The sequence below is a fragment of the Ursus maritimus genome, unplaced genomic scaffold, assembly GCF_017311325.1.
Source record: "Ursus maritimus isolate PB19 unplaced genomic scaffold, ASM1731132v1 scaffold_32, whole genome shotgun sequence".
NCBI lineage: Eukaryota > Metazoa > Chordata > Mammalia > Carnivora > Ursidae > Ursus > Ursus maritimus.
Window position 1 is genome coordinate 28807639 of NW_024425786.1, and position 16477 is coordinate 28824115.

General features: G+C 53.5%; 1 protein-coding gene across 3 annotated transcripts in view; it reads right to left on the bottom strand.

Moving 5' to 3' along the window:
- INPP5B (inositol polyphosphate-5-phosphatase B) overlaps positions 1 to 12708 on the bottom strand; it is a 46154-nt gene extending 33446 nt beyond the window's left edge. The window contains exons 1-7 of one of the 3 annotated variants that reach the window (XM_008694371.2): positions 12657 to 12708; positions 11873 to 11955; positions 11391 to 11485; positions 10204 to 10301; positions 10058 to 10087; positions 8915 to 9025; positions 4700 to 4840 (exon numbers count right to left, since the gene is read on the bottom strand). In XM_008694371.2, coding sequence (XP_008692593.2) covers positions 4700 to 4840; positions 8915 to 9025; positions 10058 to 10087; positions 10204 to 10301; positions 11391 to 11485; positions 11873 to 11929 — 532 coding nt within the window. In that variant the 5' untranslated portion in view covers positions 11930 to 11955; positions 12657 to 12708. Of the gene's footprint in view, positions 1 to 1813; positions 1833 to 2439; positions 2519 to 4699; positions 4841 to 8914; positions 9026 to 10057; positions 10088 to 10203; positions 10302 to 11390; positions 11486 to 11872; positions 11956 to 12656 lie in introns of those variants that run through there. The other 2 variants (XM_040619296.1, XM_040619295.1) reach the window with 2 other exon arrangements.
- Positions 12709 to 16477: the final 3769 nt, after the last annotated feature.

Sequence of the window (16477 nt, forward strand, 5' to 3'; positions counted from 1 at the left end):
TTGCAGAAAAAGAATGGGCAGAATGTGGCTATTAGAAGAGGAGAGGGAAGAGTCCAGGATGACTGAGGTTTTCAGTAAGAGAAAAGAAACCAAAGGGAGGGCAGAAGGGAGATGATGGGTAGTTACCCTGGAAGAAATCAGCCTAGGACAGGCCTTGAAGAGAGCAGCCAGTTTCTCAGCTCTGGGAAGTGGGCATTTGCAATTCCTGAATGCGTTTCCCAAATGAAAGCACCTCTAAATCATTCAGAGGTTCTCTCCCTCCCTCTCCCTCTCCCCTTTCCTCAAATAAATAAACAAATTTTTCAAAGTAAATAAATAAAGGGGCACCTGAGTGTCTCAGTCGGTTAAGCATCTGACTTTGGCTCAGGTCATGATCTCAGGGTCCTGGAATCCAGCTCTGCGCTCAGCGCGGGGTCTGCTTGTCCCTCTCCCTCAGCCCCTCCCCCAACTCGTGTGTGTGTGTGTGTGTGTGTGTGTGTGTGTGTGTGTGTGTGTGTGTGTGTGTGTCTGTGCAGGTGCAGTCGCATGCTCTCTCTCACAAATAAATAAAAATCTTTAAATAAATAACTAAGTAGGGCGCCTGGGTGGCTCAGTCATTAAGCATCTGCCTTCGGCTCAGGTCATGATCTCAGCGTGCTGGGATCAAGTCCCGCATCAGGATCCCTGCTCAGCGGGGAGTCGGCTTCTCCCTCTCCCTCTGCCTGCTGCTCCCCCTGCTCCTGCACTCTCTCTGTGAAATAAATAATTCAGAGGTGACCTTTTAGGAGGCAAACATTCGCTCTCCTTGTATAGATGGAAGAAAGGAAAGTCAAGAGACACATCTAATATTGTACCAACGTGCAATAAGGGAAGAAAAATTCCAGGCCACTTAGCCACACACTTTCTTCAAATCCTCATCATTCATCCAGTTTCAGCTCGCCTAAGCATCATCAGTGGTAAAGTCTACAAATTTGTTACAGTATATTTTAAGCAGCAAAGAAAACATTCAAGTCAGTGAGCTTCTATATTCCAACACTGTCTTCCCTCTAATAAATATTGATGCCTCTCTTCCTGAACCGTCCGTCCCTGAGGATTTTTCTGTGCAGAGCTCTACTTCTGAATGAATGTTTGTGGGTCACTTCTCTTGCTCTAGACTCCCATTGTAGAATTCCAACACAAACTGTTTTCTGAGGGAAAGAAAAGTCTTGGGGGGGGTGGTTCTCCTGTTCTAGAAACAAACATGAGGTTAAATGGGACAAAGAGGGAAAATGGAGAAGTGAACAACAAAAGGAGGAAGAAAAAGGAGCACACAGTTCTCTTTTGTTTGAAGAAACAAAGTGATTCAAACTCATTTGCTTAGGAGCCGACAGAGCTTCCCACAAAGGTAAAGAGAGGGGATGGGGTATTCCTACCTGCAGAAACATCTAAGAGAATGCCTTTTCTCCACATTAAAAGGATATGTTGGTCACACAGATTTTACTTACTGAAAGAGAGGGGGTTGGGGGGGACTGACCATCCCAGGGGCTATTTTTCCAACATTCTCTACCCTAGTGATCTAGGTTACCCTTTAGGCTGCCCTGAGATATAAATAGCATTCATTTCCTTTCTCAGGCCAGACAGACTTTACTGCTTTGTTTCCTGGGTCCAGGGGAAAAAATACTCACAGCACATCTCATTTGAAATTTGAGTTACTACAAAGCTGCCGCGCTTTGAATCAACCATGGAAATAAGAAAACCACTTCAAAAGACTAAATTTGTTTGTCATCACCACTTTGTTAAATCAGCCCCGAAGAGCCCCAACTTCTGAGTAGTTCTTTTCCTTTCTAGCGCATACCTCAGAATCTTCCAGAACACAGCTCCGGGTCTTTGCATGTGCCCAGGATGAAATGCAGGTGAACGTTTTACAGAAGCACAGGGATGAGGACGGAGGCCTATGCAGGATCCCCCAAGGGGCTTTCTGGGTAAGAGCACCCTCACTTGCTGGGTAGGAATAAGGAGGCATTTGTCCTTACTTCTTTTCAAGGAAAGAAAAAGCTACATAGAGAAGAGCAAATAAGTGAAAAGGCAGAAAAGCCCCCACCTGTGATAGCTGCTCGTCTGAGGCCAGTGCGATCGATGCCTTAGCCCGAGAGGATCAGATGAACAGGCTGCCACTCCACCAGCAGCGCATCGCATTTCAACATCACAACTCAGCTCAAAGACACCACTCTGAACCTGAAAGCACGCACTGCAATCTACAACGCCTACCAAACTTGGCCTGACACCCCTGAATGCAGCAGAGACAAACCAGAGCATGGACATAGAGAGAAACAACAAAGTGAGGTCTTTCCTTTCTCTACCAAGACAAAGGCAAGGAGGGAAGACCAGATTCACCTTGCCCCCAAACTAGTAGGCCTCTGAGGTGCTCTTACCCTTGGGTCACCCTCCAAGGACCGCCGTCCTGCTGGGCTATTCTCTTACCTCTATGTATGGGCTATCAGACCCCTCTCTGTTAGACTGTCAGCTCCTTCAGGGAGCCCCATTTCTCCTGAAGTGCAACACCAGTAGCATTTTAAAGCAGCCTTGTGCCTCGAGCTGGTTCCTCAGGCTATCAGGAAGTGGGTATTTTGATCATATGCATATTGGAAGAACCAAACCCACTACCTCTTTCCCTTGGGGCCTGGACTGTCCAGAACATCCAGAGGAGGCCTAAAGCGTGACTCTCCTCTGAGGCCACAGCAACCCTGGGAACAGAGAGGAGAGACAGAACTGGGGGCGTGGTGCCATCTCTTTTTTTTTTTTTTTTAAGATTTTTTTTATTTATTTATTCGACAGAGATAGAGACAGCCAGCGAGAGAGGGAACACAAGCAGGGGGAGTGGGAGAGGAAGAAGCAGGCTCATAGCGGAGGAGCCTGATGTGGGGCTCGATCCCTTAACGCCGGGATCACGCCCTGAGCCGAAGGCAGACGCTTAACCGCTGTGCCACCCAGGCGCCCCGCGTGGTGCCATCTCTTAACCAATTTTAACACGAGCAACTGAGCAATGAAGAGCATAACCCCACTTTCTGTAGGTGCTGTCATGGGGCTAGATCATTTTAAACCAAAAATAAAACCAAAACCTTGACAATAATTCCTCACCAGCATGTGACCAGGTTTTGTTTTTTGAACAGAAACAAAAGATTCTGAGATCCCTGTGCATTTATTACCCAGGGGCAGACAACTGGCTTCAGAGCTGTCCTGATTTCTCCCAGAAGACCTCGCTCCACTTAGGGAACGAAGCACTCCAGCAACCTGGCGCTGGCACGCTGGCTGCGAAAACACAGCCCACCTCTTCCTGGGGCCACTGGGCCCGTTCTCAACCGTAGGCTCTCACCAGTCCCAGCACCACAGCCCAGAATGTCACGGGAACTGAAGCAACAGCTGTCTCAAGATCAGTACTTGAAGTGAGAAGAGATAAGCCCAAGAAAGATGCCAACTATCAGCCCCATCAGGCGCTTCAACTGTGGCAGCTGCAATGAAGGAAAAGCATGAGCACTGAGGAAGTCCTTTGCTCACCCAATTTCCTCTCATTTTACAAACTTTGTGCAACATGCTATCCCCACCCCCCTTGCCCCAGCCCCTCAGAGTTTCCAAGCCTTATAAGAGCAAGTGGAGTGCTGGCCCACACTTACACCGCTACTTGACAGACTCTTCATCTTTCACAAATGGCTGAGAAAAGGGGCACGAATGGGTACCAGTGGTCATGCCAAAGCTCACACGTAACTGCAGCCGCATGGGCACACCCAGGAGAAGAACATACCAGAGAGCACTTGCAGAAAATCCAGGAGCCGGATAGAAAATCCAGGTCTGCAGGTCCTCCCAAAGCACCAGACTGACGCAAACTTCAGCCCTGGGCCTCTGGCTTTCCGAAACCTCCTGCTCAACAATTGGCCTTTTGTGCTGCACAACGTTCCCCATTAAGGGCTCGGTTTAAAAAATCTAGTCCCTTTCACCTGTAACTTCATCCTGGCCTCCATTGCCTGGGTGGCCGCTCCAGATCTGTGCATAGCCCCACCTATCACACGGGCCGAAGACCGACAAGAGAGCCAGGCAGCCCCACTACACACACCCTTCGTCCCGCAAAGCAAGACACCGTCATGGCGAGCGCACCCCCAACACAAGCCAAACACGGAAGGTCAGGATGGAGAAACTGAGGCTCAGAGAGGGGCAGCGACTGGCCCCAGGTCACACAGCGAGTCAGGAACGGAGCTTTAATACAACCCCAGCCTCTAGATTTCTGAGTACCACAGAGCCATCCGCCTGCCCTCACCACGCCGTTTAAGAATAACATCCCCATGGAACTTCAGTCCCAGCGTCCCCACCTGCGAAGGGCCAGGACCTTGGTCTTTGCCCCGAGCGTCCACCGCCCAAACCGCAGACCGTGCCCACCCGCAGGCCGGTCCCGGCACCGCGCCCCCGTCCAGAGCCCCAGCCCAGCTACCCACAGCCCGCCAAAGACCTGCAGAGTCGCAGTCCCGAGAGCCGGCGGCGGCGGACATTTCCCTGCCTGCCTCTTCAAGCTCTTCATCACGCCGACCGCACCGCCCCGCCCGCTCCGCCCCCAGAGGGGTCCGCCCCGCATGTCACCTCCGCCAATCGAAGGCCGAGCTTCCCCATAGCCCCGCCCCTAAGCGGAAGCGAGCCCGCCCCTGTAGCCGCACGTCTTCCAATCACCACCACCCCTTTCGAGACGGATACCTGCCTCCGCCAATTCCCGCGCATCGCGGCCCCGTGCCTGGAGGCGAGTTCCAACCGAGCGGCGTGGGCGGCTCGGGCTCCGGCCCGGTGCACCTGTATCGAGACAGCCACAGGAACTCAGGATCTGGAGTCGCAGGGTCGAAACCTGTGGCGGGGATATGGAGGGAATGCTGAGCCATGGGCTTGAAGAGCCGGTTCCACCTCCGCGTGACTGTATGCCGGTGAGCAAGTCGCTCAGCCTCCCGGGAGAGTCTCTAAGCGTGTTTCCCTGCGCACTCGGTGCGTTTCAGATTCAAATGCAATAACAAATGTGAAAACTGAAGTGCCCTTCCTCCGTGATAACCATGTGCCAACGTCCGTGCTTCATACGTGTATTACTCCTTCATCCTCACAGGTAGGGAACTATTATCCCATGGCAGCTGAGCTCAGAGACCTAAAGTCTAAGGTCACTGATAGCCGTCAGTAGGAGGGAGTGGGTTGGGTGCTTTAATTGCCCATAACCTCCGTCAGCGACTTGTAAACTACTCCAAATAAACACACACGCTAAGTAAAAGCAGTGTGCTTGCTATGAGATATGCCTTCAAGACAAGTCCTCTCAAAGGCAAGTCCTCCGGTTCCCCCTTAACCAGACTGCCACTCCCTCCTAGAAATTCTTGAACGTTCTGCCTCTCACTCAAACGCAGGTCTGTCTGAGCCCCAAACGCTTTTGGTCTCCTATGCTCTTTTGCCTGCTCTTGTAAAACTGCATGAACCCGACCGAACTGAATTAGATTTGCAAGGGCATCATAAATGAGGAGATTTGGGTTCCAGGCCCCAGTGTGGCACCACCAGACACGGCTTTTAAATTCTTTTCAGCATTTACATACTGTTAACCCATCCTGGGCCTCATCTGTTCCTCACAAAACTCTTGGAGTAGTAGAGAGGGCAGGTTCATATCTCCATCGTACAAATGATAAAGCCAAGGCCTAAAGAAATAAAATATATATTGTTCACCTTCACAACAAGGAGGTGGAGGAGCTGGGATCTGAACTGAAATCTCTGGACCCCGTGGACATGAGTTAGAATCCGGGGTTCCAAACCTCGTCATACGACTTCAGTTGATGAATGATGTTGGGTAAATTACTTACCTTCTCTATGTCAGTTTACTCATCTATAAAACAGGATATCTACTCTTTATTATTGCTCAAAAGACAGAACAGGAGAACGTGGTTGGTGTGCATTGTCTAGATGTCTAGAAAAATGTCTGGGACGTGGTAGTAAGTGCTCATTTCGGGTTACTTCTTTCCTCTGACTGTGGTCTCTTGGTCAAGGTACTTCTACTCCCTTTTGTGCTGCACATTATCCACCAAGTACTAGGTGGAGAAAACCTATTTCCTTTCACCTTTCACCTCACGCCTCATCCTGGACTCCAGTCCCTTTATCTGTAAAATACGAGGGTTGGGCTGGTAGACACCCAAGCACCTTCAGCAGTGAGAGTCCCCTCTTCCCCGGGCCCCTCCCTGAGGAAGTTCACATCAGGACGACTGCTCAGAGAAGAACTTGATTCAGTACAGGTTCCTGCTGGTTGTCCCAAGTGGGGCCCCAGAAGGTAGAGCAGGGAAGACAACCGATAGACACACACCTAAACCTAAAAGAGGGAAGTCAGCCTTGACTCCTCTCTCTCCATACTCACAGCCGGCCTCAGGCTCTGTTCTTCCATTCAACACATACCCATGAAGTATCTACTAAGTGCCAGGCACTGTTCCGACCACTGGGGGTAAAGTTGTGAACACGGCCCAGACTCACTGCCCCCGTGGCACCTTCATTCCTCCAGTTTGAGCTCTCTGGTGAACCTTCTCCTCCCCATCCCCATTACCAGGCCCTAGCCCAAGCCTCAGGGGTTTTTTTTTGTTGTTTTGTTTTGTTAGATTTATTTACTTGAGTGGGGGTGGGGTGGAGGGAGAGAGAATCTTAAGCAGACCCCACGCTGAGCATGGAGTCCGACCTGGGGCTCAGTCCCACGACCCTGAGATCATGACCAGAGCCGAAACCAAAAGCCAGGTGCTCAACTGACTGAGCTACCCAGGAGCCCCTCCAAGCCTAAGTTTTTACACCTAAACCCCTGAAATACAATTCCACTGACCTCCCCGCTCTAGGCTCTCCGCCTCAGCACCAGTTGCCAGAGGAACTTTCCCTACAGGCAAATCCTACCTGTCATTGCTTTGTTTAAAACTCCTACAGCTCCCCACAAGCTGTAGGGCAAAGGCCAGGGTCCCTGTTGGTTGTTCAAAACCCTTCCCGGGCTGCTGTGCTGGCCTCCCCTGGCTCAGCTCCCTCCATACCCTCCTACCCCACGTTCAATCCCACCCAACAACCTGTTCTTCCCTCTAACCGCCCTTCCCCCTTGTTGCCTGCCTGGGAAAAACCTCATTCATCTTTCAGCTCTCAGCTTACACATCACTTCCCCCATGAAGTCTTTCTTCACAGAGCCGTTTATATGGGATAGGGTGGCATGAGCTTAGGAAGCACTTGTAAAAGATTTTGCATCAAAACATAAGAGCTCGGGGCGCCTGGGTGGCTCAGTTGGTTAAGCGTCTGACTTGGGCTCAGGTCATGATCTCAGGGTTGCGGGATCGAGCCCCGCATGGGACTTTGTGTCAGCGGGGAGTTTGCTTGTCCCTTGTCCCTTTCCCTATGCTCAGCTTCCCTCCCCCTGTTTGTGCTGTCTCTCTCTCAAATAAATAAATAACATCTTTAAAACAAACAAGCAAACGAAACCCATAAGAGCTCAAGCTCTGGAGGAGACTATCTCATCCTGTCTCATCCTGGCTCCATGGTTTACCAGCTGTGACTTTAGGCAAGACACCTACCCTCTCTGAGCCTCAGGTTCCTGATCTGCAAAATGGAGATGTTGCTAATACCTACCTTGTAAGTCTGCGGTAAGGAAAATGACATAATGTGTGAAAAGTTCCTAGAATGAGGTCAAACACACATTGTGTCAACAATGAATGTTAGCTAAGTTATGGACCCTCTTGTACAGAAGGAAGAAATAGTTTCTGAGCTCCTACTATGTGCTCTCATATGTGTTATGCTATTTCTTTCTCACAACTCCATGAGGAAGATATTCTTTACATACACAAGTCTAGAAGCCAAGGTTCAGAGAGGTAAGGTGGTTTGCCCCAAGTCACACACAGCTAGGGATCAGCAAAGGTAGGTTTCAAAGGCAAGGGGCTGTGTAGCTTCAAGGTCCATGCTCTTTGCTCTTTACTATTACCCCTCCTACAGGCTCTGTAGCGCAATGGATAGCGCATTGGACTTCTACTACCCCTCCTGCACCTACTAGTAATAATCATAAGATGAGTTATCCTTATTAGTTGAAGCTTTGGAGACAAATCTCCCCCTGCTCATAGAACAAACTTTAAACCCCTTAACCAGGCATTCAAGGCTCTGTATTCTTGTTTCTACTTCCTTTCCCCACTTATGCCAGGCTACGCCCAGAGCCAGTCTCCTTCCTGGCATTCCAGGTGAGCTAAGTTGGAGCCCCCTGCATGTTCAGTCTCTGTGGTGAGACCACGGTGGAAGGGAGGTGTCCCCCGCCCCATTCCCACAGAGACAAGGCATTGGCTGGAAAGGAAACACGTAATAGTGTTGGGTGACACCTAAGCCCAGCACCTGGTACCTCGGATTTGCATGTTCTGTGGCTAACCCTCTGTTCTGTACAAACTCGCCTTTACCTGCCTGGCTGAAATCCTGATCTAAACAAATTCTGCCCCAGAAGCTGCTAACCTCTCACTGCTAAGCCGAAGCTAGACTCCTTCCTCAGCTGCAGTGGGAGAGAGCAGGGTTCAAGGGCAGGAGAGCCCACGTGCCGAACTTCTCTTGGTTCTAGCTGTGGTTGCCAGAGAGAAGGAAGATGGGCCTCTAGAAGCTGCTGACTGTGCTAACTTGTAAAAGATCCTGCATCAGAATCACAGCCTACCCTGTGCAGCCCTGCCCAGAACCAGGAGGACAAAGGGAGCTCTGCTGGAGCTAAAACTCAGGTCTGGAAATGGGAAACCAGAAATGCAAACACATGGTTGGCTCACAGCCTGAGGGCACTGTGGCCTCATGCCAGCAGCTTTGAGAGGGCACAGAAACTGTGGGGTGTGAGGCCAAAGGGTGGAAAGTCAACTGGCAGTGGGTAAGTCAGTGCCCAGCCAACGCCCCCACCCCACCCCAGAGAGCCTGGGGTCTTACCTACCTGGACAGGCCCTGGCAACTTCTTGGAGGAACATCCTGGTGTGTGAACCAAAGGGCAGCTGGAATACGAGGCTGAGTTCTGCTGCGTCCAGCTGGACGGTCACATCTGAGCCTGCACAGAGGAGGTGGGAACTGAGTCCTTGGCCTCCAGGAACCAAGTGCTACGGCTGGTGGCCCCAGAATGGAGAGTCAGCAGCCCCAAATCCCAAAGCTCCTACGGCCCTGAAGCAGTTCACCAAAGGCTGCTACTGGGCCGTAAGGGAATCTCTGCACCCTGAGCTCCGAATGAACAACGTCCTCACTCAGGGGAGGGGGCGGACCAAGGCTTTAACAGTCAGGAAACCTCGCCACAAGAGTGCTAGACGGGGCTGGAAGAGAAGGAGTTCTCTGACCTGCAGTCTGCAGCACAGTGATCAAGAGTGTGGGCTCCAGAGTCTGGATTCTGGGTTTGAAGCCTGGTTCCACGAGTTACTAAGTTACTTAATTTCTCTGGGCCTCGGTTACCTCACCCACAAAATAGGGATGAGAACGGTGATAACCTCACGGAGTTGTGAGGAAAGCGGCCTAGGATGCCTGTAAAGCTCTTAGCACAGGGCCTGGCATAAGACAACCAGGGATTAAATACTCATTTCTGTTGTTATTACCACCGCCACTACCACTGTAGTCTAGCAAAGGAGATAAGCGTTAAAGAGATTCACCACCGACAGAAAATGTGAGTGACAGAGACCTGGAGAGGCTGAGAAAAGGGAACAGGTATCAGTGAGGCTCAGACAGTTTCAGGAGGCTCGACAAAGGCTTCCTGGAAAAAGCAAAGTGTGAACTGAAGCCCTGAAGGATGAGTTGGCTAAGTGAAAGGAGCTGGGCCGGGGGCGGGGGGGGCTTTCAGGAAGAGGGAACAGCATGTGCAGGAGCTCGGTGGGGAGGCCGTGTCATGTTTGAGGTGATGGAAGCCATCCAGAGGATTCCAAGTACAGCAAGGAGGAGAACGATGGAACCTAGGCCAGAGAGGTGGGCGGGCCTGACCCTGCAGCGTCGTGCAGGCCACAGGAAGGACATCAGCGTGTTCTCACTTCACACCATTCTTCTCTCTGCAGCTCCTCTACCCCCTGCCCCAGCTGGGGCTCACGCTGAAAGGACCACTCACCAAGAATGTAGAGTTCGCCGTCCAGGGACACTGTGGGGAGGGAAAAGAAAAGGCCCTTAGCCACTGAGCACCCTAGCCCCTGCAAGGGCAGACATGACCCAGGGACCCAAAGGAGAGGGACTCATACCACCCAGGCCCTGTGGCACCTTCTTCCAGCGTAAAATCCCGCGAGACCGGCACTATCTGGTCCAAAGAGACATCGTCCCCCGTAATGGCCATCCTCCGGTGCGTATACAGGAAGAGACTAAGGGCAGGAAGCAGCAGTGAAGACAGGGCCCACTGGCCGTCCCTCAGGCCCATTGTGGAGGCCTTGGGTGCTCACATTCCCTCCTTGGTCCCTAGGATGGTGCTGTGGTGCCCAGCTATGCACAATCCTCGTGCCCTCTCTGTCCACGGTGCCCATCAGAGACCATAATTCTACAGATAGGTCCTCAAAGCTGAACGTGTCTCGTTTTGGGGCGCCCCTGCTCTGTGAGTAAAACACGTGCGCGATCTATCCATTGTGTGTGACAGCAACGGCACCACCTCAGCCACCCTTTTCCCTCTCTGACCACCGTTTTGCTCTCTGTAAAGTGGGGGTGGTAGATTAGAAAGTGTCTCATGCCCCTCCCTCCCAGCTCTGAGAGCGTGAGGTTCACCTTCTGGCTCTGAGACCTTTGATTAGTCTTCATTCTCTCTCTCTGCTTCTGTGTAATATGAAGGCGTTATGAGCAATATTGGGAACTTTCTATGTCCTTCACGGTGTCTGAAACATTTTACATGGACTCACTCACTCTAATCTTTAATCTGGACAAACTGAAGAACAGAGGTTGCTTGCTCAGATCATGTGGCTCGGGGGGCACCTGGATGGCTCACGCAGTTAAGCATCCAACTCTTGATTTTGGCTCAGGTCATGCTCTCAGAGATAGAACCCTGCGCGGGGCTCCATGTTGTGCGGCCTGCTTAAGATTCTCTCTTTCCCTCTCCCCTGCCCCTCTCCGCCCCATTTGCTCTCATGCTCTCTCTCTAAAACAAAAAGAAAAAAAAAAGGCCATGTGGCTCAGAAGTAATAAAACCTGGACTTGAACCCAGGCAGCCAGACCACGCAACTCAAGGTCTGGACAAGTACATGAAGTCTTCTACGCTTGAGGAGTTTTTTTCATCAGATTTTGAGGATTAAATGAGCTAACACATGAACGGCTTAGCATATAGTGTTCAAACAATATTAAGTATCATTATAAATAATCTAGAAGACTTAGACCCGGCCCCAGAGGGATGGCTGAAGTCCAGCTGGAGGGTAACAGTGAAGAACGACCCCAAGGACCGACAGGCAAGGACCAAACCGCTCACTTACGCATGTTCCTGGCCACCTCGCTTCCGGCGGTGGCGCACGAGTCCCAGGAGGCGGCTCTGCCTGCTGTCTCCCTCGCACAGCACACCTTGTACTGCCTGATGGGTAGGGTCAAGGGAAACCAAAACGACACCCGAGGCCAGGCCTCTGCCAGCCCAGCCCAGCCCAGCCCACCTTCCCTGCCCTTCCGTGGCTCACCCAGATTCACCGTGTGACCTTGGGCAAGTCACTTCACCTCTCTGACCCTTCCTCATCTGTGAAATGGGGATAATAACCCCCAGCGTCACAGGAGGTTGGGACAACAGAGTATTGAAAGCACTGGGCAGAGTCCAGTACCGAGCAAGTACTTAGTAACTACCGGTTTCCTTCTCCCCCGACAGCAAAGAGAGAGGGAGGAGAGCAGATAGACACATAGACATGGTCCATCCCACCCCCCAGGGCCAGGGCGGGCGCTGGGGCTGGGAGCTCAGTGCTGGGAAGGATATGATGATGCAGTACTCCCCCTCAGCCAGGGTCTCCTGGATCGCCATGGACTGGTCCATGCTGGGCCCTGCCGAGTAGACACACCCTGGGGAGACAGCAGATGGGAGCCCCCTTTGGTCAACAAGTTACCTAGGAGGTGATGGAGCTGCCTCAGAGGACTGGGGGCTGGGAGGAGGGGCCCTTGTACAGGAGAGGGTGGAGGAGGCCTGACCGTCCTCCTCCTCCTCCTTAGATGGGCCTTTTAGTTTCTAGGGAGAGGGGCCATCCCTTTGGCCCTGGAGGAATGGACAATTTATTGTACCACCTTTCATCTGGAAGGGCATCCAGTTGTTTCTGAGGGGGGTCCCGTCAACTAGTCGGAAGGTGGGTGCCTTGTCCCATTACCGGAGAGGGTGACACGGTCCCATGGCCCCTGGGAAAGGGCTCTGCCTCCTTTCCTGGGGAGCAGTAGTAGTCCTGCTGGCACCTCTCTGGAAGGTGTCAGTGGTGTGTCTGCTTGGGTTTGGGGGGGGAAGTCCTGTTCTCAGGAAGGGAGGTGTCTCATCCTGGACAAGGACCCCAGTCCTGTTCCACCTCCTTGGAGACAGGAAAAAACATCCCATTGCTCCTTGGCCCTCACCCCCGCCCAGCAGGCCTCATTGCATCAGCCATAGGCCAGGGGGTGTCCGGTTTTGACAGCCGCAGGACGAGGGTCTCAGGCCTCAGTTTGCCCACTCACTCCTGCCCAGTCCTTCCCCGGCTTCCCTGCTCCACACCTGCTCCCAGCCCCCTGCCATTGCTGCCTACCTCCTGAGCTGTCACCGCTGGGTACGTGGGACACTGTGGGACACCGCGGCCCTGGCCGGCTAGTGACTACGTTTCCCAGCAGCCTCTGCGCCACAGGATGGTCAGCCAGCCTGCAAGTCCCAGCATGCCTGCACCAATCACAGGGGTGCTGGGGGGGGGTCCCCACCCCCATTAACTCCTTAGGTCCTGGGCTACACTGGGCTCCTGGTTCCGGAAAGGTTTTCTTAATGACTGCTCTAACCTCCACCCCGGCCCTCCAGGTCATGGGGCCAGAGCTCCCCGCCCAGGGCCCGGAAGGAAGATGGCCACGTCTGCCTTAAGGGAAAAAAGAATGCATTTTCATTTTCTCCTGTATTCCATTCTCAACTCCTCTCATCCACGCTGGCCAACTCTGGCTTTCTCTGCACTGAACTACCTTGTCCTGGCTTAAAGGAGAATAGCACTGTTGAAGAACCATCGCCTCTGTTTCCCAGGTGGAGAAACAGGATCACAGAGGTTAAACAGTGTGACCAAGGCCCTGCAGCTACCAAGGGGCTACACGGGGCTCAGCTGAAGTCTCGCTCCAGCTTCTGTGCATTGACCCTGCCACACACGGTCACCTTTCTTCCCTTCTCCCCGTGTGTGTGATGTGTGACGTGTGCATGACGGGAGCACCTGAGCCTGCCTGCCTCATGGGACGGCTGAAGACAACGGATGTGAGTGTGCTCTGTAAAGGGGTAACACTTCCTGTGAGACCCAGTCCTCCTTCTCCTCTTCCCTCTACCCCTCCTCTGGGAGGAGAGAGGACATGGGAGGGGGCCCCTCAGCTCTCAAGACAGTCTGAGGGTGCACTTTATTGCTCTCAAGCCCCCTCTCCTGATTTACCCACTTTCTCCTTTTGGGCTTTGATTTCTGCGTCTAAGATAAGGAGCTTGCCCCAGATGGACAAAAGGGGCCAGCTCGGATACAGGAGTCCAGGACCAGTCGCTCACCCTATTGGCTATGTCCCTGTAAGCTCCCTGAGGACAGGGCTGTTTTTTTCGACATCACCCAGCACAGTTTCTGGCAGAGTTGGCCCTCAGAATGTATTTACTGAATTAGTGAATTAATGAATTGTCTTAATGAACACACTTTCTCTCGAGGTTTGACCCAAACTAAAGGGTCAGTCCTGGGGAAGGAGTGACCACTGTGATCTCAACCCAGTGCCACCTTCTCTTTCACTAAGCTGGGAGTTGCTGCCCTAATGGCCAGTCCAACTCTACATATGTAAACATCTTCCAGAAACAGCACCTTCTTCTCAATCTTCTCCTTTTGCCAGAAATCCACAACTCAAATGCAGCTTAATTTTATTTGAATTTGGTTTCAAAGTTACGTGGGGGATGAGGAGAAAGTGAATTGATTCAGACCCTTAGAGATAAAGGGGTTGGGGTCACCAGGAAAGCAGGGGAGCCCCAATTCCAGCCCCATTATTAATGATAAAGGCTGGAGAGGAAGATCCGGGAAAAGTGGATGGGGCCAGACTTTGGAGTCCTCCCATTTGATGGGGGTCAGGAGGGAGGTTCTGTTTTTCCAGGTGAACCCCAGCCTCTCCTTGGGACTGGGGCTGAGGCCCTGCCCCCTGGGAGTGCACCAAGTTCAGGCCCAGGCCCTGGGAGGGAGAAGTGAGGATCCTGGAACCCAGGCTGCGGACTCGATAAATCCCTTTCACTAAAGATGTAGTTGCGGGAATCAGAGCTGCGGTGGGACCGGGGGCTTGCAGGGCCTACAGGTTCTGCTGGACCCAGCTAGGAGAGTGGGAAGGGAGCAGGGCACGGTGGAGGAGCAGCAGCTTGGCCCCAGCCATGGCTCAGAGCAGGGGGCTCCTAGTGAAGATTCCCATCCAGCTGGAGGCAGTTGCCTGAGGCTGACGCTTGGCAGCACTCCTGGTAGCAAGGCTGAGCCACAGCCCCGGGACCCCCGGGGGTCCCTGCCATGCAGGCGTGGCTGCAGCCTGCACTGTAGCCTGAGCTGGACCAGTTCAGTTGCAAGAAGAGATGGGACCATTCATACTCCACTTGCCCCTGCCCCCCACTCACCGAGGCAGAAAGTGTTAAGTGGGCTATAGACTGAGCTGAACCTCCCTGGACCCCCAGCTCCCTCCCCACTAGGTCAGCTGGCCAGTCCCCAGAGAACATACAGGGTGACCAGAAACAAGGAAGCATGTCATGGAGACTTGGAAAATCCCAGCTGCTGCCCCGGATTTGGTATAATGCAGAGCTGAGAGGGCCAAGCATGCTGGACCCCAAGCAGCCTGGCTCCCGGCAGGTCTAACTGCAGCCAGATTCAGCTGCTGACCTGCTCTGTGCAGATGGGAGGAGAAAGGCATGCAGTTCTGAGGAAGGACAGCACCGCAATCTTTGGAGCACTCCAAGGGCTCACCTCACAGAAGTCCAAGCCCTCAGGACACATGGTCACAGCTTTCTGCCCTTTGAAGCAGTCACTACCTTAGCAGGAGAAGGTGGCACAGATTTTCCCCTGCAAGACAAAGTGGAGGGCAGGCTGAGGGGCGGGGAACTCTGTTCAGACTGAACAGGGAGTGAATGCCGCGAAGCGAGGCTGGAGCCTCACGTGTCTGTCCACTGGTCCTGGCCCCCACTCTGTCCCTGCCTCTGCCTCCCAGAGCAGGCAGGTGTGAAGGAGACACGTTCCTCTGGGGGGCTGGCAGGGTGGTGGTCACCAGGAGTGTAGCGGGAAGCAGCTTGTCCTCTGGGATGGTCGGGTGGCCTAGGCCTGGGAGCAGAGCAGGGCTGCCTGGGGAAGTGCTGTGACACCTCCGCTGCAGGGGGAGTAGGGTGGGGTGGGAACCCCTCTGCAAAGTCCCAGCCCCCACCCCAGAAATGGCTCGTGTGTGTGTGTGGGGGGGGGGGGCAATCACAACCTGAAACTCCCCTCCGTGCTGCCACCCTGGACCAGCCCTGGAGCTCGCTCAGCTTCTGTGGAGCTGGTGGGGAGAGGGGGAAAGGGGGGGGCTGGGAGGGGAATCTGGAGGGGGTGGGGCACCAAAGGTACAAAACACAGACCTGGGGAGTGATGAGGAGAGTAGATCTCAAAGGTAAGGGTCAGCCTGACCAGGCTGAGGTTAGGGTGTTGCTAGAGGCTGAGGGTTGGTGAAAACTGAGCTCAGACTTGAGGGCCTTTCAGAGTGGGGGTTTAGAGTTGGGAGCTAGTGGGTGAGCAAGGCTCGGGGGCTGGGGAGCAGCGGGGTGGGGCCAATGGGAGAAGTCAGGGTCGGGGCAGTGGAGGAGGGGCTCTGGCCCCAGGCTGGTGGGGCTGCCCAGCATTAAGTGCCAAGCAGAGTGGGCTGCCACTGCAGCCCCGCAGAGAGCAAGGGCTTGGGCTGGCGGTCCAGTTTTTGGCCCGCAGGCAAGAGCTGGGACTGGTTTCTATTTCCCTGTTGTAACTGAGGCTGCACTGTGGGCCGCATAGTGGGCAGCACTGAGTCGAATCAGCTGGAAGAGGAGAGTGCTGGGAGTGTAGGAGGAGTAGGGACAGCCAGCCTGGACCAAGCTCAACGCCCTGCCCCAACCCCACTGACTCCTCTCCCTCTGCTCAGCATCTCTCCCAGCACCTTACTGCACACAGTCGCCCCTCCCCTGGCAGCCATGCTCCCCGCGCTCTGCTGCATGCTTGGAGAACTTTGCCTCCTGCTACCACATCTCTCCGAAGCAGTAGAAGCTGTGCATATCTGCGGACAGGTGTGACCACTGTGGCTCCATTCCCATGGGGTGAAGGCATCAGGAGGCTCTCTCCTCCTGGACAGGAGCAGGGGTCAGCTGACTTCACCCCAGGTTCTGGGCTACCAG